This window comes from Chiloscyllium plagiosum, chromosome 14 (genome assembly GCF_004010195.1).
Source record: "Chiloscyllium plagiosum isolate BGI_BamShark_2017 chromosome 14, ASM401019v2, whole genome shotgun sequence".
Taxonomy (NCBI): domain Eukaryota; kingdom Metazoa; phylum Chordata; class Chondrichthyes; order Orectolobiformes; family Hemiscylliidae; genus Chiloscyllium; species Chiloscyllium plagiosum.
Window position 1 is genome coordinate 57,971,340 of NC_057723.1, and position 23,755 is coordinate 57,995,094.

A 23,755-nucleotide genomic window follows, 5' to 3' on the forward strand; every position below is an offset into this window, starting at 1 on the left:
ATAGGGGCGATGTCAGGGGTGGGTTCTTTACCCAGAGAGTGGTGGGGGCATGGAATGCGCTGCCCGTGGGAGTGGTAGAGTCGGAATCATTGGCGACCTTTAAGCGGCATTTGGATAGGTACATGGATGGGTACTTAATCTAGTTTAGAAGTTCGGCACAACATCGTGGGCCGTATTGTTCTATGTTCCACATTAAGCTTTCATCAGAACTGAGGAAATTTAGGAATAATGGGTAAAAGAAAGGGTCATTTAAATGGCAACATTGTGCAAGACCAAAGGGAATAAGGAAGAAAATATTTTGGAGAGTCCGTGTGTACTCTAGGTGGTATGAATGGCAAAATGGTGAACATCTACTGTCTGAAAGTGAGGAGAGAAGGGGATTGCAGGAAAAGTAAGTAATGATTAAGCCAGTAAAGATAAAGTAAAAAAAAAAGGTGGAGGAGGTTATAACAAAAATTTAAACTGAATCCTGAAGGCTGGGTTTCAAATAAACCTGTTTGACTATAACCTGGCGTTGTGTGATTTTTGATAAAGTCAAAAAAATTGACATACTGTTCCTCAGTTATATTGTGCTTTGCCTCCCATGTCGGAGGCTGAGAATGGAAGGGTCAAACTGGAAACAACAAATTCAAATGATAGGTCTCGAAGCTTGGGCTACCTTTGCCAACTGAATAGGAGTAATCCAACTGAGTTGACACATGACCTGATCTTTTACTTGCATCTCAACATCCAAGAGCTCAAACACTCCTTAGACATGAATAAGTTTGTACTTTTAACTTGGTATATCATATTAGCTGTTCAAAATATGGCTTCCTCCGTATTGTGAAGACTAAATGAAGATCAGGTGACTCCACTGTCATGTCGTGCAATATACTCTTAAGGGATTTGCTAAGTGAACTAAAATATGTTTAAATTCATTAACTTGAGTCCAGATGTGCATGAGCCATTGAATTTAAGTCTACATAAGTAGATTCTGGATTAGTGGTGCTGGAAGAGCACAGCAGTTCAGGCAGCATCCTAGGAGCAGGAAAATCGACGTTTCGGGCAAAAGCCCTTCATCAGGCTTTTACCCGAAACGTCGATTTTCCTGCTCCTCGGATGCTGACTGAACTGCTGTNGCCCGAATCGTCGATTTTGCTGCTCCTTGGATGCTGCCTGAACTGCTGTACTTTTCCAACACCACTAATCCAGAATCTGGTTTCCAGCATCTGCAGTCATTGTTTTTACCTACATAAGTAGATACCAGGTGCTATAAAAATTCACTGACCACTTAATTCAAATAAGTAACATTGTTGTAGATTATCAACTTTCTCACACCTAACTTTCACATCCATTTCTAACTTTTTTCTCTTCCAGCCAATGTTTACTGACCAGAAATGCTACCTGTCAACCTTTCTTGACTGATGCTGTCTGATCTTAGAATTTGATCCCCAAAGCTGAGCATTATTTCTCTGTATAACCTAAGCGTCTTTTCCACATTTGTATTCCTGCCTCTGAGATAAAGCCTAACATTCCAATAAACAGTGTCGAGTTATGGAGTTCTTTGTAAATTTGTTTGCAACGTTTACTGATTATTGCTGTACATCTTGATAAAATCGGCATATTGAATAAGGTTTTGTAACTGTGAAAAATAATTGTGCAATATGGAAGAAATCTAAATTGAATACTGCAGTATTACTTACAAATACTGTTGAACTAACTTATTTTGGATAATATATTGTGACTTTAGCTTTTGAAATTTGCATAAATCAAACAACTCCTGATAATTCAAATTTACCAACAGCTTTAATCCAACTGCCACTGGATTCGTGTATCCTGATTTTTTTTTTTAGATGGCAAAAATGCCTTTTGAGCTGCTTTTGAATTACAATATTTCTTTCCCATCCAAAGTAAGAGGTCAATTCATTAGTAATAAAAACAAATGGTGTCCCAGAGGTATTCTCTGAAACGTTCAGCAAGTAGGCGGCCTGTCTCCCCAATATAAATTTTCCAAGGAGCAGGAGAATCGACGTTTCGGTGGAACGTTTCAGAGAACACCTCTGGGACACCCGGACCAACCAACCCAACCACCCCGTGGCTCAACACTTCAACTCCCCCTCCCACTCCACCAAGGACATGCAGGTCCTTGGACTCCTCCATTGCCAGACCACAGCAACACAACAGCTGGAGGAAGAGCACCTCATCTTCTGCCTAGGAACCCTCCAACCACAAGGGATGAACTCAAATTTCTCCAGTTTCCTCATTTCCCCTCCTCTCACCTTGTCTCAGTCCCAACCCTCGAACTCAGCACCACCACCTTCCTAACCTGTAATCTTCTTCCTGACCTCTCCACCCCCACTCCGGCCTATCACCCTCACCTCAACCTCCTTCCACCTATCGCATTTCCAACGCCCCTCCCCCAAGTCCCTCCTCCCTACCTTTTATCTTCGCCTCCTTGGCACACTCTCCTCATTCCTGAAGAAAGGTTCATGCCCGAAACGTCAATTCTCCTGCTCCTTGGATGCTGCCTGACCTGCGCTTTTCCAGCAACACATTTTCAACTATAGTATTAAAAGCCAGTCGTCTCTATTTCAGTATGTTGCTGCAAGAGTTTCTCAGGGCAGTGTTTTCGACCCAACCATCTTCAGTGGTTTCACCCATGACCTTCCATCATTCAGCTAGAAGTGGGAATGATCACTGCATAATATTCAGAACCATCAGGTTAAACATTGGTGCCTGAAATGATCCCTGCATTCTGTATGTGATCCCTCTTATCAGATGATTCACAACCAATTGTGAAATTGGCACATGAGCTATGTTTTTAAAATCCCCAGCACCAACCTTCTCTCACTTCAAATCAGTCTGTACCTGCATGCAGGAAGAACTTGAGAATGACCAAGCTTGGACTGATAATTGGCACATAACATTTGTGCCACACAAGTGCCAATCAACTATTATCTTCAACAAGGGAGAATCAAATAGTCTTGACTGCTATGTTCTTGATGAATATAAGGAAAAATCCCCAGGAAGATTTGGCCCAGAGGACAATGCAGTACATTTAAACATATCTAATTATGTATGAACCAGTTTTGTGCATCCAACAAAGATTTTAACTATATAAAGGAATCCTTAATAGGTTTGAATCCTTCAATTTATTACTTTACTTAGGTCTAAATCATTGATATTATAGTCAGCAGCTATGACTTAGAATTGAAGCCTGAGAGTTAATCCTATTTTAAAACATTGACATTGCAAATGGAAGATCATGTAAAAGGAATAACTTGCATAAAGAAACAATGCAAAAAGGAGCACATGCTCTTCAGCTCTCCTTTCTGCATTAAGTTTCTTTGTGTAGGGTATTTCTCTTACATAGTCTGTTTTATTTGAATCAAGCAATTGTTGGGTTGTTTGGTAGGTGTATAAATGGGATGAAGTAGATATAAACAGACTACTTCCACAAAATGTATAAATTTCATGTTTTAGAAATGTTTTAGAGTGCAGAAATTGTTTTTGCAGTAAATTATTAGACTGGAATGCACTACAAGTGTTGGTGCTGAAAGCAGAAATTGTGTCAACGGTTAAGATTGGTAGTTGAACAAAAAGTATTAAGTTCATTAGCTCAAGGTGGGGATGGTTCATTGGATTTTTCTGCTTCCCTAAATGTTAAATGCTAGCAAGAACAGGTTGAGTTAAATAGTCCACTTTCAGGGTCCTTGTAGTTTTGGGTGGAAATGTAGTATAATTCCAGAGGAAAACACAGCTGCAATTTATGAAGTTTATCGGAAGGGAGGAGGTCTGCATGAAAGAAGCAAAGTAAATGGAACACATTATTTGCTGGAGGTATGTGGACAATCAGTTTGTCGAGGGAATTGAAGATAGGGTCTTGTAAGGCTATGAGAGCATTTAAACTAAGGATGGAAACTTGAGACTCAGAGAGCCAATAAAGAAGAGAACTTTGGATAAGGTACCTTTGTAATGATAGAGCTGGCAGAATTTTAGTTGAATTGAATTTTCTGGAGACTGGGAAATGGACAAAACCATGTCTGCAGATAATTAAGGCATGCAGAAACAAAAAACAGAAAATGCTAGACCTAATCAGATCAGACAGTATCTATACAATGCGAAACAGTTAACATAGGTGATTTTTTTGAATGAAAGGTCATCTACCTGAAACTTGAATTCCATTTTGCTCTCTACAGATACTGCCTGACCTGACTATTTGCAATACTAATTTTATTTCATCTCCAGCAATATGTTGTCAAATGCATGAGTGTTTCAGTTGTAAACTGGCTGAGATGGGGAGAGAGGGAGGGAGGGAGGGGGCGAAGACAGTTCCTCTTACTAAGATGGAAGTAGCTATTCTTTATGATAGTAGGCAGGGAGTCTAAAGATTAATTCAGACTCTAAGATTTCTAGGTTGCAAGTTATCTGGCTCAGCCTTGGTGCCCAGGATGGGATGAAGTCATTGGTGAGGGCAGGAATTTTGTACTGAACGTTACATGCACATTGGTCCTCGTTACGCTTAGCTGAGAGATATTATTCAGTCTAGTATGCAAGGTGAAAAGTTTATTTTTCTATATTATGTACATTCAAGACCCAAAATGAAATAAATAAGCAATGCAGATCCATACTTCACATTTTATACAAATACTTCATGGTCAGGCTCAATAAATATATTTGAAGTTCAGGCAAATTAGAGCAAACTGCAGCATTCACGTCTCAACATTTAATTGTGTTATCTTCAATGTATGTGAACTTTAGTCCTATAGCTACCACCATACTAACTTATGTGCCAAATGTTTAAGTTTGAAATGGGCACTATTAGAGAAAAATGTATAATGGCAAAGTTTTGTAATTCTGACAATGAAATACGGTTTCAACAAAATCTATGAAGTTTTTATTCTAATTACTCTTTATTCATTGGGGGAGAGAAAAGAAAAAGGAGCATAAATACAAACATTAAAAATAGAGCAGGAATAGACCAGTTAGTCCATTTAGCCTACCCTGTCATTTAATACTATGATGGCTAAACCTCAGCCTTAATTATACTTTCCTCCTGATCGCAAAATCAAGAGACCTAAATCAGTCAGTTTCAACTTTGAGTGCACAAACAGCACATACTACCTTCTGAGTAGATTATTCTCAAAGCCTCAAGTGAAGAGTTTTCTCCTCTTCTCAGTCCTAAATGATTGATTCTTTATCCTATGACTGTGTGTGTCCATGTTTTAGATGCGCCAATCAGGGAAACAACCTCTTAGTGTCTATGTTGTCAACTTTAAACTTTTCCTCAACATCAGAAAATTGCATTCGGTACAAAAAGAAATTGGGAAGCTTAAATATCTCTAGGATATTTCAAAATGAAAGGAGACAAAAAAACAGGCTGTTAGCTTAATGTCTATTATTGGGGAAAATGTTAATATGTTGTGAAGGATGTAATGGGCATTTAGAATACATAATATGATGTTGGAGGTAATATATTTCTTGGATAGAAGATTGGATAACTGATAGAAGACAATGTTGGGGTAAGGTGGGAATTTTAGGATGACAACTAGTGGTGTGACATAGGGGTCTGGGCTGGGACAATCACTGACGCTCGGCATCAGTATGTACTATTTACAAGACGCACTGCAGAAATTCACCAAAGATCCTCAGACAGAACTTTCCAAACCCACAACCACTTTTATCTAGAAGGACAAGGATAACAGATAAATGGGAACACCACCACCTTCAAGTTCTTCTCCAAGCCACTTTCCATCTGAACTTGGAAAAATATCACTGTTCCTTAACTGTTGCTGGGTCAAAATCCTGGAACTCCTTCCCGAATGGCATTGAGAGTCAACCTACAACCAGTGAACTGCAGTAGTTCAAGAAGGCAGCTCACCACTGCCTTCTCAAGGGCAACCAGGGACATGCAATAAATGCTGGCCAGCCAGCAATGTCCATATCCCACAAATGATTTTAAAAGACATATTTACAATATATTACTGAATTGGGTGAGAGGAGTGAATCTACTATAACCAGGTTTGCGGATGATACAAAAATATATACAAAGGCAGATGGTGAGGTTCACTGAGTCTGCTGAGGGATATAGGCAGATTAAGTGGCAAAATAATTAAATACAATATGGGAGATAATGCATTTTGGCAGGACGAATAGAGAAACTTGTTTAAATGAGGGGGAAAACTTGACAGCTACAGTACAGAAGGATTTTGGAATCCACATGCATAAATCACAGAGTTCATCAATGTTCAGAAAGCAAATGGACATTGGCCTTTATTTCAAAGGGAGTGGAGTATAAAAGTAGGGAGGACTTGGTAAAACAATATAAGGCACTAATCAGACCACAGCTGGAATAGTGCGAACAATTTTGAACCCTTTATCTAAGGAAGATATGCTGGATTTGTAGATTGTACAGAGAAGGTTCTCTAGGTTGTTTCTGGTTACAGGAGGATTGTTTTATGAGGAAGTTGTGGAGGTAGGGTGTATAATCATTGGAATTTAGAAGAATGAGAAGCATTGAAACATTCAAGATTCTTAGAGTTGATAGGGTAGATGCGGCAAGATTGTTCCCTGTTATGGAAGAGCCTAGAACCAGAAGGCATAACTTCAAAGTGAGGGCTCACCCATTTAAGATGGATAAAGACAAATTTCTACTTGACTGGGTAGCAAATATGTGCAGAGGGTTGTAGAATCTGAGTCATTATATATTCAAGGAACAATAGACACTCTTAAGTAATCCAGGAAAAGACAAGAAAGCGGATTTGAGGATTATCAGATGAGCCATGATCTCTCTGGTGGAGTCAATTTGTTGTGCTGAATGGTCTGCTTCTCCGATATCTTATGGTCTTGCATTCCCTCTTAGACTCTTAAAACATAGTCAGAGTTAAGTACATTCCCTCTTAAACTTCTTTCTGCTTTCAGTCCCTTTCATTTGGTATCCGTGTTGTAACATTCCCTTTAATCCAATGGGCTTTCACTTTACGAACGAATATTACTTTTCTTTCTAACTCCTTTTGTAAATCTGCATACACAGCAATTGTTCTGCCTTCGCGAACTTCTACATCATTCCAAAGTGTTCTATCAGGTTAGTTGAGCACTCTTTGCCTTTAAAGATACCTGGTGACTTAAATTTGTTAGCCCATATTTTTCCAAAAAAAAATGTTCTTATATACTTGGAAGTCTATGCAAGTTTCAGTGTGAGCCAAATACAAACTATGCAGATTTTGAAGTGCTATGACAAAAAGGAATGAAATCTACAAATTAGTGCTATAAAAGCAATAACATAGTTTACGTGTATCTATTTTAAGAAAGGGTAATTGACCGGTAGAAGGCACATTTTACAGCATAAATGCTATCCTGATGTGAAGCAAAGCACTTGTGAATTCTTTATTGATTTAATATTTGTTTCTTCTAGGTCATTCTTCACTCTTCCCTGTTGAAGATGGGTTCCTTGATGATGGACGTGGTGATCAAACACTTCATAGTGGCATAAGTTCTCCTCATTGTTTTCCTCATCAAAATGGTGAACGAGTGGAGCGATATTCCCGTAAAGTGTTTGTTGGTGGCTTGCCACCTGATATTGATGAAGGTAGTGCTGCATTTTTGCAAAAATAGTTTGTTTCAAAATATAAATAAATATTTTCTATTTCCCTTAGCACTAAAATGAGAGGGGCCAATGTGCATGCATGCCAAGATTAAGTCATGGTCTCTAGGTCAAGAAATCTGAGTCAGCTTTTAGTACTTTTTCCTGTATTTACAGACATAGAATATATTTTTTACATCCTCAGCAGAACAACAATCTATGTAGTTGAGAGAGACTGAGCACATTTTTGTTCTAACAGATGAAATCACAGCTAGCTTTCGTCGTTTTGGTTCTCTGGTTGTTGACTGGCCTCATAAAGCAGAAAGCAAGTCATACTTTCCACCAAAAGGTAAGTCAAATTAGATCTGACACTGACCTTTTTGTGTAGTGCTATGATTGAGAAAGGTCACATTTGAACGATGCCGTTGTAATCTTCATTGTCTTTACAAATGCACTGTTCATCTTTGTTTTAACCTTGTTGCATGTAATAAAAGGAGATGATCATCACAATCAGGGATACCTGAGTCAATTTTAAAGAATCTAAATCTTTGCAAAACTGACATTTCTAATTAAGGTGACATTAAGAACTGCAACAACGTCTTGGTGTAGGTCGGTAGTGTCAACTTGGAATAATTGTGAAGCATTGTTTGCAGGCTGTGAAGATGTTGGGTTTTTTTTGGGCACGGTGGGTGCTGACTCCAAGATTAAAAGTGAAAATGGGCACTGAATTGAAATGCAGGTTGCTGGGATCATATATTGGTCATGTTGGTTAATTGATATGAGAGGACATAAAAGTATGATTACTATTAAGCAGATTGGGGTAAAGACAGCTACTTGTACAATAGAAGGACCTTAACACCAATTTGAAGTGGAGTTTCAGACAGAGCCTAGGAAGGGTGTACCATTATGGTAAGGTCTTAGGGAATGTTGCTTGAAAGTGGAGTTGCAGGTAGATAGGATATTTAGGAAAGCATTTGGTGCGCTTTCCTTTATTGACCAGAACAATGAGTATGGGAGTTGGGAGGTCATGTTGTGGCTATACAGGACATTGGTTAGGCCACTTTTGGGATATTGTGTGCAATTTTGGTCTCCCTCTTATAAGAAGGATGTTCTGGAACTTGAAAGGATTCAGAAAAGATCTACAAGAATGTTGCCAGGGTTGGAGGGTTTGAGCTGTAGGGAGAGGATGAATAGGCTGGAGCTGTTTTCCCTGGAGACTGAGGGGTGACCTTATAGAGGTTTATAAAATCATGGGAACATGGATAGGGTAAATAGACAAGGCAATTTCCCTGGGTTGGGGGAGTCCAGAACTAGAGGGTTTAGGGTGAGACGGGAAAGATTTAAAAGGGACCTAAGGTACAACCTTTTCAAGCAGAGGGTGGTGCATGTATAGAATGAGCTGCCAGAGGAAATGGTGGAGGCTGATACAATTGCAACATGTAAAAGACATGGATATATGAATAGGGGGTTGAGAGGGATATGGGCCAAGTGCTGGCAAATGGGACTAGATTAATTTAGGATATCTGGTCAGTATGGATGAGTTGGAGTGAAGAGTCTGTTTCTGTGCTGTATATCTCTTTTGACTCTATGCCACAATCTTGAATAAATTCAAAAAATTGGGAGGAGGAAATAATTTAGTAATTTCTTGTGTGTAAAACTGATGTTGGATATGTTTATCAATGGGACACCTGATCTGCACACAGGGTCAGGACGCAGCTAAATTCCTTTTTCAAATATGGCAGCCGCTTAAACATTAGATCCCTAGTAAATATTGATGTTTGCCTCATGTCTGGTTTGGATTTCTGTTCCTCCTGTTTTCCTGTGGATGCAGCCCAACAAACAGCTGTTAACAAAAAGAAACTTGCATTTCTTTCAAATTCAATTAATATGCTCTTGAAGAAGTCAGTATTCCTCTCAGCTCATTCACACACTTGAAGGCCATTCTTTTGATATTCAAAGCAGTACGATCTCTATAATTTCCCTATAATTGGCATTCTGGGGTCACCAGTGTTCCAAAACTTAACTAGACTACATAAATGCTATGGCTACATCTTAAACATTTATCCATCATCAGTACAACATGGCTACAGCATGAGCCATTGCTGAAATATATTACAAAACCCAGCTTGGTAACTGACAACTGGTGGGCTGAGGGTCTCTTTGCATGCAATTAGACTCTATAACTGTAAGACCACCTTCAATTAGTACCTCCCAATCTGCAACATCTGCTAGATACATACACAAGGACAGTAAGCATATGGGAATACCACCACTTCCAAGTTCTCCAAGCTATTCAGAATTGGAAATAAATCGCCATTCTATTTTATTTTTATAAAATTTCAATTCATAATTTTTTTTTTTAAGTGACCATCTTTCATGGTATTTTGAAAGATATGCTTTGTCAAAACTTCCTTTACTCATCATTTGTGGATATAAAATAATCTGAAGCATCTTGGTCATCTTGCTGACCTTCAAATCAGTTTTGTAATCAACTTTCTTGAAGATTTTCCCAACTGCGATGTGTAATAATATGATCAAGGAGGCTTGGAGAAAAAAGTAGGTTCAATTTTTTAAAAGACGACATAGGATAAGGTATATCCTAATTAATAAAACATCAGAGCAAAATTTAAAACTTAACAGTTAAAATATAGAACTAGGAAGAGAAAATGGTCAAGGAAAGCTGTTGGGTAGGTTCATGGTGTAGATAAGTGTTAATGCCATAATGTTCTAAAGCAATTTTCAGTGTAGTTTTATTTACGTAATAGTATTTTGATCTAGTGATAATCTTTCCAAACTTATAGAACAAACATATAATCCTATCAGCAACCTCAGAACTAGGAATTGTTGAAGGTTCAATATTTAGATCCTTGCATAGTTTTCTGGAATATCCCTTTAACTTGTTAGAATTATTGCAGAACTTTTATTCTGTCAAGGTGTAACATTGTATACGAGCCCTTAATAAAGAGCTGAAAATTTGATACTTGGGATTCCAAAATTTATATTCCAATAGTTACAAAAGGTGCAATACTACCTAGATGAATAACAAGACTAGTTGACCTGAATAAATCATTTTTTATTCTTTGTAGGCTATGCATTTCTGCTGTTTCAGGAGGAAGGTTCTGTGCAAGCTTTAATTGATGCTTGCATTGAAGAGGATGGAAAGTTATACCTCTGTGTATCAAGTCCAACCATCAAGGATAAACCAGTAAGTAGATTTCATTGAGTGCAATGAGAACAAACGTATATTAGTATCATCTTAAATTTAAGAATGGATATATGTTTGATTTTTAGGTTTAAATAATTGTAAATGTAAGTATTTTTAAACATACAGGTTCAAATACGACCATGGAATCTCAACGATAGTGATTTTGTAATGGATGGTTCTCAGCCACTTGATCCACGGAAAACCATTTTTGTAGGTGGTGTCCCCAGGCCTCTAAGAGCCGGTAAGCCAAGAAGAGCAATACAATACTCGCATTGTATAAAATGTATTTTTTTGGGAATTATTTCATCTCCCATGGCATTCCATATGTGGAATTTAATTAGAGTTTGAGGGATAATTGGACTGAGATACATAAATATTGATTTATTCTCCTACTAATGAGCCAGGTGTAAATACAGCCGAAAAACCGGAAGAACTGTGTATGCTGGAAATCAGAAACGAAAACAGAAATTGTTGGAAAAACTCAGCCAGTCTGGTAGCATCTGTGGAGAGAAATCAGAGTTAATGTTTTGGGTCCGTGACCCTAAATCAGAACTGATTAAACTCTTGCAGTTCTGAAGAAGGGTCATCAGATCTGAAATTTTAACTCTTGACTTCTCTGTATAGGTGCTGCCAGACTGCTCAGCTTTTCCAGCAATTTCTATAATTACTTCATGTCATATTTACGTAAGTAGTTTCAGTTATTAATGTGAAAGGTTTGAGATCAAAAGCCAGCAGACATCGGATTTTCATACTAAAAACATAAAAATGGGTACATATTAAATGTAAAATAATTTTATTCAATCTGATTTCCACATTTTAGTTCTGAGCCCATTTCAGTCTTTAATGTTCATTCCTCAATCTCTCAACCATTACACACTCAGTTCCGAAGAAATATTTTCAGTTTGTCACATGGCTGATTTGAAAGATAAAGTTAATATGATGCCTGTGAATACAGTTTATAAAATTTTGTTGCATTTTTTAAAAAAAAAGCAAATATGCCAATTTCTTTCTATTTTGTGACTTGAAAAAATTGCAGAATGAGTATTTCAAGAGGATGTAAAATAAGTTATTGAATCCCATGACAATCCTTTAATAATATTTTAACATTTCCAAGAAACTACTAAAACATTAATTACTGTGTATGTGTAGAACTGTTGTTAATCTAGCTGTGAAAAGTGCAACTTGACATTAAAATGATTCAGTGTACTTTAGAAAAAGCCCAACTTTATTAAAATTTCGAATGTGACTCTTTGTTCTGAATAAATGTAAGCACATTTTGATGCGATAAAACACTCCCCAAACGAGTTGGACCAAAGGGTCCGTTTCCATGCTGTACATCTCTGTCTTTATATGAAAAGAAAGTAATAAGCATTGTCACTATACTACTGGATGTTACATGAACAATTCTGACTATGACTGAATTGAAGAGGAATTCCTTCACTAGGAGAACAGTGAATTTCTGGAATTCTCGACCCTGGTGGGATGTGAGAGCTCAGTCACTGAATATGTTTAAGACTAGAGATGCATAGAATTCTAGACACTGATGTCATTAGGGACATGGGATAATGCAGAAAAATGGCATTGAAGCTGATGATTGGCCATGGTTTAGACTTGTGGAGCAGGCTGAAGGCAGTGATAACCTTGCTCCAATGTTCCTAAGGCAGTAGAAGTGAAAATCAAAAGTTATGCAACATATGCATATGATGATAGAAAGTGAATCTATTACCAGAAGAACTTTCAGTGGATCCCTGAGTACCATAGACTCTCCAGCTGTGCAGTGCAATTCAGTTCAGAGCTTTAGTCAGTTCTCTCTCTCTCTCTCTCATTTCAAGCCTGTAAGCTCCAGTTTCTTTCAGTTTTTTTAAACTCTTTGTGCTAAGGGATGTGTGTATTGGGACTGTAACAAAGAACAATACAGCGCAGAACAGGCCCTTTGGCCCTCGATGTTGTGCCAACCTGTGAGCTAATCTAAGCCCATCCTCCTACACTATCCCATCATCATCCATGTGCTTATCCAAGGATTATTTAAATCTCCCTAATGTGGCTTAGTTAACTACATTGGCAGGCAGGGCATTCCACGCTCTTACCACTCAGTAAAGAACCTGCCTCAGACATCTGTCTTAAATCTATCACCCTTCAATTTATAGCTATGCTCCCTCATGCAAGCTGGCGTCATCATCCTAGGGAAAAGACTTTCAGTGTCTATCCTATCCAATCCTCTGATCATCTTGTATGTCTCTATCAAATCTCCTCTTAGTCTTCTTCTTTCCAAAGAAACAGATCCAGGTCTCTCAGTCTTTCCTCATAAGACCTTCCCTCCAGACCAGGCAGTATCCTGGTAAATCTCCTCTGCACCTTTTCCAATGTTTCCACATCCTTCTTGTAATGGGGCGACCAGAATTAGAATACACAATATTCCAAATGCGGCCGCACTAGCATTTTGTATAGTTGCAGCATGACTCCAGAATTCAATCCCTCTACCAATAAAACCTAACACACTGTATGTCTTCTTAACAGCACTGTCAACCTGGGTGGCAACTTTCAGGGATCTCTGTTCATGGACTCCAAGATCACTCTTCACATCCACACTACCAAGAATCTTTTCATTGACCCAGTATTCTGCTTTCCTGTTACTCTTCCCAAAGTGAATCACTTCACATTTATCTGCACTGAACTCCATTTGCCACCTCTCAGCCCAATTCTGCAGTTTGTCCAAGTCACCCTGCAACATTCTTCCACACTGTCCACTACTCCACCAACTTTAGTGTCATCTGCAAACTTATTAACCCACCCACCTATGCCTGCGTCTAAGTCATTTATGAAAATGACAAACAGCAGTGGTCCCAAAACAGATCCTGGTGGCACACCACTAGTAACCAGACTCCAGGCTGAATATTTTCCATCAACTACCACTTGCTGTCTTCTTAGAGAAAGCCAGACTTCAAATCCAAACTGCTAAATCACCCTCAATCCCATGCCTCTGCATTTTCTCCAACAACCTACAATGTGGAACCTTATCAAAGGCCTTACTGAAGTCCACGTCAACTGCCCTACCCTCATCTACATGCTTGGTCACCTTCTCAAAAAACTCAATGAAGTTTGTGAGACATGACCTGCCTTTGACAAAACCATGCTGACTATCTACCATCAAATTGTTGCTTGGTAGATGAAAATAAATCCTATCTCTCATAATCCTTTCCAAAACTTTTCCGACAACAGATGTAAGGCTCCCTAGTCTATAATTACCTGTGTCATCTCTACTGTCCTTCTTGAGCAAGGGCACAACATTTGCAATCCTCCAGTCCTCTAGTACTAAACATGTAGACAATAACGACTCAAAGATCAAAGCCAAAGGCTCTGCTATCTCTTCCCTAGTTCCCCAGAGAATCCTCGGATAAATCCCATCTAGCACAGGGGACTTGTCTGTTTCATTCATTCTAGAATTGATAACACCTCTTCTTTATTAACCTCGAACCTTTCTAGTCTAATATCTCATATCTCATTCTTCTCCTCTACAACATTCCCCTTTTCCTGAGTGAAAACCGATGAGAAATACTTGTTTAGCACCTCTCCGATCTCCAGAGTCCACACTCAACTTCCCACTTCTGTCTTTGACTGGCCCTATTCCTACCCTAGTCATCCTTTTATTCCTCACATACCTATAGAAGGCTTTAGGGTTCTCCTTTATTCTACCTGCTAAAGACTGCTTATGTCCTCTCTTTGCTCTTCTTAACTTTCTCTTTAAATCCTAGCTAATCTGTAACTCTCCATTGCCTCATCTGAACCATCTCGTCTCATTGTCACATTAAGCCTCCTCCTTCCGCTTAACAAAAGATGCACTTTCTGTAGTAAACCAGGGTTCCCTTTCCTTGTCACTTCCTTCCTGCCTGACAGGGGCTTATCTATCAAGGACACGCAATATTTGTTCCTAAAACCAACTGCACGTTTCGATTGTCTCCATCCCCTGCATTTTGCTACACCATTCTATGCATCCAAAGTGTTGCCTAATCGCATTATTATTGCTCTTTCCCCATTGATAACTCTTGTTCTGTGGCATGTACGGATCCCTTTCCATCGCTAAACTAAACATAATTGAATTATGGTCATTTTCTCCAAAGTGCTTACCTACCACTAAATCAAACACCTGGCCTGGTTCATTACCAACCACCGGATCCAGTGTGGCCTCCCCTCTTGTCGGCCCTTCGACATACTGTGTTAGGAAACCCTCCTGCACAAATTGGGCAAAAACTGATCCATCCGACGTACCAGAGTTGTAGGTTCCCAGTCAATGTTGGGGAAGTTAAAGTCCCCTATAATGACCACCCTGTTCTTTTCACTCCTACCCAGAATTGTTTTGCCGATCCTCACCTCCACCTCCCTGGAACTCTGTGGAGGCCTATAAAAAAACTCCCAGCACTGTGACCTCTCCTCTCCTGTTTCTAACTTCAGCCCATACCACCTCAGTAGATGAGTCCTCTCAAAAGTTATTTCAGCCACAGTTAAACTGTCCTTGACGAACAAAGCCACACCTCTTTTTTATCGCCTTGCCTGTTCTTAATGAATGATCTAAATCCTGGAACATGCAACATCCATTACTGACCCTGCTCTATCCATGTCTCCAAAATGGCCACAACATCGAAATCCCAGGAACCTATCCATGCTGCAAGCTCACCTACCTTATTTCGGATACTTTTGGCGTTGAAGTAGAAACATTTCACTCCAGCTTGCTGCCAGCACATTCCTGTGACTGTGAAATCCTGTCCATGTCCTCCCTACATCATGGACCCTAGCATCTGGAAGGCAACGCACCAACTGTGAGCTTCATTTGTTCCCAATAAACCTTGTAACAATTGAGTCCTCAATGGCTAACACCCTCTTCCTTTCCCTCCTTCCCTTCTGTGAATTAGGGACAGACTCTGCGCGAGAGACATGCACCCCATTGCATTCCCCTGGTAAGTTACTCCCCCCTCACAGTATCCAAAACAGTATACTTGTTTTTCAGGGGAACGACCACATGGGAAAACTTATGCTATCCAAACCAGACTTAATGATCCTGTATTTTCGGAACAGCATAATTAAGTCAGGTTTGGATAGCATAACTTATCCAGTATTCTGTTTTCCGTTCTTTGTATTTTATTCCGTAATTCTGTAAATAAATCTCGTTTGTTTAAAACTTGGCAGTCGACCCAGCTAATTTACACTGGGAATATCCACTATACACCTAGTGAAACAAATAGTTAAGTTATGGTCTGGGATACCTGCTTCAAAAATGTTTTGAGGGGTCTGGCCGAGTCCATAACAACCAGAATGTCAAGGAGTCTTTAGGATAGTGCTAAAATGTTTTGTCATAGTCCTTGATATGTGTCCAACTTTAAAATCAAGTGGGAAACCATGCTTGTTAAAGACTGACTTCTGTAAAGTTTATTTGCCATTTAACAATTGGTGTATACCCTCCACATCTGTTTGTTTATTTAAATAATTGGAAAGTTGAGGTTGACTGGAAATTGCTGTAATGTACACCTGGTAGACAAAAGTCTAGTGGGAGCAGACAGTTGGAAAATTGATCCTGGAGTCTCTTATCTCAAGTTTTAAAACCAGTTTCTACTGCATAATTACTACTTTGGAAATAAGTGATATGAATTAGAAATTGTGATAACAATAGGATTGAACGGCAACTTGCACATGTACGCAGCATTTAAAACAGAGAAACATGTATTGAAGTGTTTTACGGATGATAATTTGGCAGCAAAAATGATGCCAAGGCAAAGTTACCAACAGAGTTGTTTAAAAGCTGGATCAAAAAATTGGGTTTTGAAGTCCTCTTATTAAGGGGTGGAGAGATTTCTGGAGAAAATTCTAAAGCTTGAGTCTTCATTTATGTTTGATCAAAGGCATAATGGTGAAGGAGAAGTGAGCAGGCAAAGCATGAATCAAAGAAAAGAGATTCTCTTTTGATTCAGGGTGTAGGATTGCTAATTGCTCTCAAAGTGGTAGTGAGATGCATCCTTCATTACTGCAGTTCATTGGGTGTAGGCGCATCCACAATGCTGTTAGGCTTGGTGTCCCTGTATTTTGACCTAATGACAGTGTGCGGACACTGATATATTTCCAAATCGGGGTGGTGAGTAGCTTGGCAAAGAACTTGCAGCCCATAATGTTCTCATGTATCTGCTGCTGTGTCCTTTGAGATAGCACTGGTCATGGTTTTGGAAGGTGCTGTCTCAGGATATGTGGTGAATATTTGCAGTGCCACCTCGTACATGGTATATATTGCTGCTATTGTGTGTTGGTGGAGGGAGCACTGGCAACATTCCACAAACAATCAGGTGGTTTGCTTGGTGCCGAATGGTGTCAGCTTCTGAGTGTTGTTGGAGTTGTACTCACCTAAATAAGTTGGGGAACCAAGAAAATTCTAGAGAAGTTAAACAGGCTGGAGCAGGTTTTGAAGAAGTCATGCTGGATTGAAGATTAACTCTGTTTCTCTCTCCACAGATGCTGCCAGATCTCCTGAGTTTTTTTCTAGCATTTTCTGTATTTTCTTCAGATTTACAGCATTTTCTGTAGTTTGCTTTTATTGAGCAACCATGAGTGTTCTATCAGTCCTGACGTGTGCCTTGTAGATAGTTTTGGGCTTGGGGGAGACAGGATGTGAATTACTTGCTGCAGGATCCTTAGCCTCTGAACTGATATTGTAGCACATTATTTATAAGGCTAGTCCTGTATGCTTTCCGGTCAGTGATAACCCCAGGTTAATGTTGGAGAATTCAGAAATTGCAATGCAGTGTGTTATGGTTTAGACTTTTTCTTTTTGGTGATGCCATTGCCTAACAATTGTGTGGCATGAATGTTGCTCGTTGTTTGGACCATTAGATATAGAAGCAGAATTAGACCATTCGCACTATTGAGTCTACTCTGCCATTTGATTATGCCTGATATGTTTCTCAACCCCATTCTTCTGACTTCTCCCTGTTACCTTTGATCCCCTTACTAATCAAGAACCTATCTATCTCTGTCTTAAATACACTCAATGACTTGGCCTGTCAGCCTGCTGTGGCAGTGAGTTCCACAGATCTTCCACCCTCTGGCTGAAGAAATTCCTCCTTCTCTCAGTTCTAAAGGGTTGTCCCGCCACTCTGAGGCTGTGCCCTCTGGTTCTAGTCTCCTACGAGTGGAAACCAACTTCTCCCCATCTACTCCATTCAGGATTCTCAGTATTCTAAATTTAAGTGGGATTTCCCCCCCTCATTCTTCTTGTTTGCATTAAGTACAGACCCAGAGTCTTCAACCTTTTTTTATGACAAGCCCTTCATTCCTGGGATCATTCTGGACCTCCTCCAATACCAGCCCAAAATTGCTCAGTTTTCCAAATGCAGTCTGACCAGACCCTCAGCAGTACATCTCTGCTCTTGTATGCTAGCCCTCTCAAAATGAATCCTAAAATTGCATTTGCCTGCTTAACTGACATCTAAGCTTGCACGTTAACCTTAAGAGAATCCTGAACTAAGGTTTCCAAATCCCTTTTGTGCATCAGGTTTCCAAAGTCTTTCCCTGTTTAGACAATAGTCTGTCTCTTCTTCCTACCAACCCGTTCTTTCCAATGCTTCACTTTCCCACATTGTATTCTACATGCTACTTCCTTGCCCACTTGCCTAGCCCAAGTTCTCCTCCAGTCTTCCCCCAGTCTTCCCACTTCCTGAATACTACCTGTCCCTCAACCTATGTTTGCATCATCTGCAAACTTAGCAACAATCCCCTTTGTTCCTTCATCCTGATCATAAATGTATAATGTGAATAGTTTTGGTCTTAATGATGGCCCCTCGACAGCAGCTGCCATCCTAAAAGTTACCCGTTTACCCCCACTCTCGCCTTCTGCCAGTCAGCCAGTCCTTATCCATGTCAATAACTTGCCCCTTAGACCATGGGCTTTCTTTGTTATCACTTGTCAGCCCAAGCCTGGACATTGTCTTGCTGCAATTGGATTAAAACTGCTTCAGTATCTGAGGTGTTGAGAATGGTGCTAATATAGTGCAATCATTAGCGAACGACCCTAGTTCTGGCCTTATGGTAATGAGAAGCTCATTGATGAAGCAGCTGAAAATGGTTGGACTGTGGACACTACCTTGGGCAATTCCTGCAATATGTCCTGGAGCTGGCCAATTCCACTGAGCATGGTGGTACAGCACAGTACGATGGAGGATCTCCTTGATGTGAAGACTGCATTTTGTGTGCACAAGAACAGGTGGTTATTCTACCAATGCTGTTATGGACGGATGCAGGATTCAAGGATACATTGATGATTCTATTTAAATCTGAGAATAAAAATATTTAATTTGAGGCATTTCAGGCCAATGTTAGTCACTAAAGAGACATCATACAAAGTGTGATAGTAGATGTGCCATATTTTCTCATAACAAACTGTTTATCTGGAGTTTGAGGTAGTCAAAGTATTGTTGAATCTGTCGGCGACAAAGGTGATTATTGAGGATTTCCTCTGCCAACCATTGTTTTTAGACATCCAGGTTTAATCTCTGCAGCTGTCTCTCAAAACAGTTCCCATCTCCTCTAATCCACCATTCACCTGCCCACTTTGAAGGATTATAAAAAAGTCCTTTTCAATATGTCCTTTTGCTTAGCATCATTTTATTTTGTCTCTCTCAGTAAAAATCCTTGGCTGTTCTTGTTTTGTTAATTTTGTATAAATCCAATTTGTTCCTGTCACATGGTGGTTTATTTGTTTTTATTCAAAATCCTGCACACACAGTAACGAAAATTATAATGGATTCAGAAGAACATTTTGACCCCTAACCTACATTTGGTATCCAAGTGACATCCTTGATTCTTCTTTCCTCTATCAAGTAATTGTCCATGTTTGCTTTTGACCCTAAGAGTGTGTTACTCATATGCTAATGAAAAATCCTTTTAGTTCTGTTTTCATGTTTTTTAAAAAGAAGACATTTTGATGCTGATCAGAGAACATCAACAGGTCTAGCAACATCAGTTGTGTTGAAAGGTCAGTAGACTCAAAACTGTTTTTCTCTCTGCAGGTGCTGCCAGACCCAATGAGTTTCTCCAGCACCTTCTATTTTTGTGTCAGATCTCCAGTATTCACAGTTCTTTGTTTTGTTTTGATGCTGATTGCCTTTCTTGTGTGTGTCACTAACCTTACGCTCTTATCCTCACTCTTAACTGGGACACTTGATGCAAAATACATTAATGACAGCATGCTACTCTTTGTTACTCCATTAGTAAATATTAGCCTAGACTGGGAAGTGCTTATGATTATAATAAAATATATATCAGGAGCTGTAATAAACATCTGATGAATCTTTCGTATCATGTTACCTATGACTAACTCTTATGCCATAGGAGATAACATAAACATCACCATATCCAGTACAAATACCTTGCTGAAAGCAAAACTGACATCACAGTAATAGTTCACTTTTTAAAGATGGCATGCACCTAGACTATGGCATTCTCTCAGGAAAAAAAAACCACAAAGAATGGATGTACAAGTTTAATAGGAAAAAAAGGAGTCAATAAATGGGCTAAATTATTTAAACATATACATTGCTTTGAATGGTGCAATTGCAAGAAACTTGCAGGCTGGGCAGTTGAGTGAAAAATAGGTTGCTATATAGTTTATTGATTTGAAGGAGCCGGTGTTGGACTGGGGTGCACAAAGTTAAAGTTCATGCAACACCAGGTTATAGTCCAACAGGTTTATTTGGAAGCACTAGTTTTCGAAGTGCTGCTTCTAGAAACCTGTTGGACTATAACCTGGTGTTGTGATTTTTGACATTGTTTAATGTGAGATGGTAGGTATGGCAAGAAAAACAAATGCCACTAATGCCTTAGAAAATAAATTGTGTGGGATAGAAGAACAAATGAACCTAAAGGATTCAGATGAATAAATAATTAAAAACAGCACCATAGATGACTTTCTTAAAACAAAAAGTGACTAAAAATGTTAATAAAATACTGGGATTTATTTCTAGGATTGTAGAATTGACCAGCAGTGAAATTTATATAAAACGTGTTTAAGACCTTGGCCAGGCCACACTTAAGAGTACTGTGTACAATTCTGGTTTCCATATTAGAAAAAGGACATGGGAGCATTTTGAGTGCAAAAAGATTTGCAAGGATGATACCAGAAGTGAAGAGATTACAGCTATTGGGGAACATGGACCAGGTTGGAACCTTTCTTTAGAGACATACTAGATTTTTTAGCAACTTAGAATAATTTGTATTTATGTAGCACCTGATAAAAATGTCCCAAAGCACTTCACAGGAGCATTACAAAACAAAATATGGCATTAATTCACATAGAGAACTTCTACGAACTCTGTCAAAAAGGACTTTTAAGAAATGGCTTAAAGGAGGAACGAAATTGAAAACGTTGAGGGTATTCCAGAGGTTCAGCTCTGGACAGTTGAAAATGTGGCTACTAGTGTGAAGCTGTCAAATAAGTGCCATAAATACAGGGTAGTTTTGAATAAATCTAACAGAAATACAAATAAATTTCTTCACGCCAGAGTGGTTAGAATGTGGAACTATTACTCTAAGAAGTGGTTAAAGCTAATAGCTTAGCTGCTTTCAAAAGGAAGCTTGATGAGTGCATCAGAGAAATAGGATGAGAAAGATTTGCTGAAAGGCTGAGAGTTGGATTGAATAGGAAGAGAGTTACAAACAGTACAGGCAAATTAGGCCAAATGACATTGTAAATAGGGCATAGACTGAGGAGTGGCAGATGCAGTTTAACTTGGATACATGCAAGGTATTGCATTTGGTAAAGCAAAGAAGGGCAAAACACATACAGTTAATGGTAGGATTCTAGGTAGTATTGCAGAACAGAGAGATCTCTAAGTTTCAGGTACATAATTCTTTGAAAATTGTGTTACATGTAGACAAGGTTAAGGCATTTGGTATGCTTGCAGAACATTGGTGAGGCCCTTTCTGGAGTACTCTGTGCAGTTCTGATTGCTTTGCTATAGGGAGAATATTATTAAACTGGAGAGGGTTCAGAAAAAAATTACCAAGATGTTTCCAGGAATGGATGGTTTGAGATATGAAGAGAGGGTGGATGGGTTGGGACATTTTTCACTGGAGTGGTTGAGGGGTGACATAGAAGTTTACAAAATCATGAGGCGAATAGGTAAGGTGAATGGCAACGGCCATTTCCTTAGGATGGGGGAGTTCAACACAAGGAGGCATATTTTTAAGGTGAGAGTTTTCAAAAGGACATAAGGGGTAACTTTTTTTACACCGTTCATTCCATCCATGAACCATGAGAGGAAGTGGTGGATGCAGGTACAGTTACAGCATTTATAAGAGATTTGGATAAGTACATGAATAGGAAAGATTTGTCCCAGATTCCTCCAAACGTCAGCCTTGAGACGAGTTTGGTTTGGGAATGAAGTAGGCGTGGACTAGTTGGACTGAAGGGTCTGTTACCATGCTGTATGCCTATGCAAGAATAAAGAAGTAATTTGTCTAAATAACTGGTTAAGCTACATTTGTGACTGGATTTAAAGCTGTTCCGTTAGTAGGACACTGAGGATAGCTTACTGTGATCTTCCTACATGCCCCTGTCCCACCTTAATTGTGTGTTGGTGGCACTAAGTGGTCCACTTGCTCCTTCCCGATGAGCCACTTAAAGGTCTCATGTCATAACTGTTAGATTTAATTAGCAGTTGGAGAGGCCTTCATCAAGAGGCAAGCTCAACAGGTTTCCCTGTGCAGATTGATGTCAGTAGTTGAGATATCCTTAATTGATAGTACCTGAGCTCAATGGAGTGCCCCAATTTTCATGTTTCTCTCCCTGAATTCCAGTCTCTACTCCTCTAGCCTGGGTATCCCCAATTAGTGTTGTGAAAAGCCCCAGCCATACCTAATGGATCGAGCACTTAATGCTGGAAATACTGTGGAGATATTAACCTTCAGCCGTTTATTCTAGTGGGTGGCATGATGGCTCTGTGGTTAGCATTGCTGCCGCACAGCACCAGGGACTCAGGTTCAATTCCCACTTCAGGCGACTGTCTGTGTGGAGTTTGCACATTCTCCCAGTGTCTGTGTGGGTTTCCTCCGGGTGCTCCAGTTTCCTCCCACAGTCCAAAGATGTGCAGACCAGGTGAATTGGTCATGCTAAATTCCCCATAGTGTTCAGGGATGTGTAGGTTAGGTGCATTAGTCAGGAGTAAATGTAGGGTAGGGGAATGAGACTGGGTGGGTTACTCTTTGGAGGGTCAATGTGGACTTGTTGGGCCAAATGGCCTGTTTCCATACTGTAGGGCATCTAATCTAATAAAATCTAATCTAAGGCAAGCATGTCTTGTCCCTGAGGAATGAAAATTCCTTCTCCAGTCTGCCAGTGTCCTCCTGTGCACAAGTGGAGAATGATGAATCCAGTGTGTTATATAATCCAACCAATGGTGTTTTAAACCCCTTTTCTTCTAAAACACGATGTTAAAATCAGAGCTTGTGATTAGCATAAATTCAGACAGATGGTACCAGGTATGGGAAACTGTTGTTACAATGAAAGTATAGAAGTGTTAGAACTGACTTAGACAGCTCTCAGATGGTGTAAGATAAGTGGTTTTCTTTCCCCAAGTTTTTATTAAAGTTTTTTACCAGGTCAAGTGAGTTTAGAAAGATTTGTTTTCTTGGGTAGGTGGTGTGACCAATGATGGGTAAATTTTTATGACTAGATTGAGGAAAGAATTTAGAATAAATTTATTTGTATAGATTTTTTTTTGAAGCCAGGAATTATTTGCCTCCAAGGCTATGAAAGAGGTGGATAAATATTTTGAAAAAGTGTAAAATGCAAAAAGTAGAAGAAAAGCAGTCCCCTTTAGGGTAAAGCCAGATAAATTTTGGCTTAGTATTTCTTTCAGTGGTGCAAATGCTAAGTTTCTGTAGAAACTCAATTCATAGAATCTAACATCTGAGTCCAGACTCAATTTCTGTATTGGACAACTATAAAGGTAATG

The 23,755-nt window shown here is 39.3% G+C and overlaps 1 protein-coding gene across 6 annotated transcripts in view; it reads left to right on the plus strand.

Moving 5' to 3' along the window:
* Window positions 1–23,755, plus strand: part of cpeb4b (cytoplasmic polyadenylation element binding protein 4b) — a 71,151-nt gene that overhangs the window by 40,539 nt on the left and 6,857 nt on the right. For 2 of the 6 annotated variants that reach the window (XM_043703854.1, XM_043703855.1), the window contains 5 exons: window positions 7,394–7,567; window positions 7,821–7,910; window positions 10,648–10,766; window positions 10,893–11,007; window positions 19,690–19,776. In XM_043703854.1, coding sequence (XP_043559789.1) covers window positions 7,394–7,567; window positions 7,821–7,910; window positions 10,648–10,766; window positions 10,893–11,007; window positions 19,690–19,776 — 585 coding nt within the window. Of the gene's footprint in view, window positions 1–7,393; window positions 7,568–7,820; window positions 7,911–10,647; window positions 10,767–10,892; window positions 11,008–15,673; window positions 17,680–19,689; window positions 19,777–20,866; window positions 21,630–23,755 lie in introns of those variants that run through there. The other 4 variants (XM_043703856.1, XM_043703857.1, XM_043703859.1 and 1 more) reach the window with 3 other exon arrangements.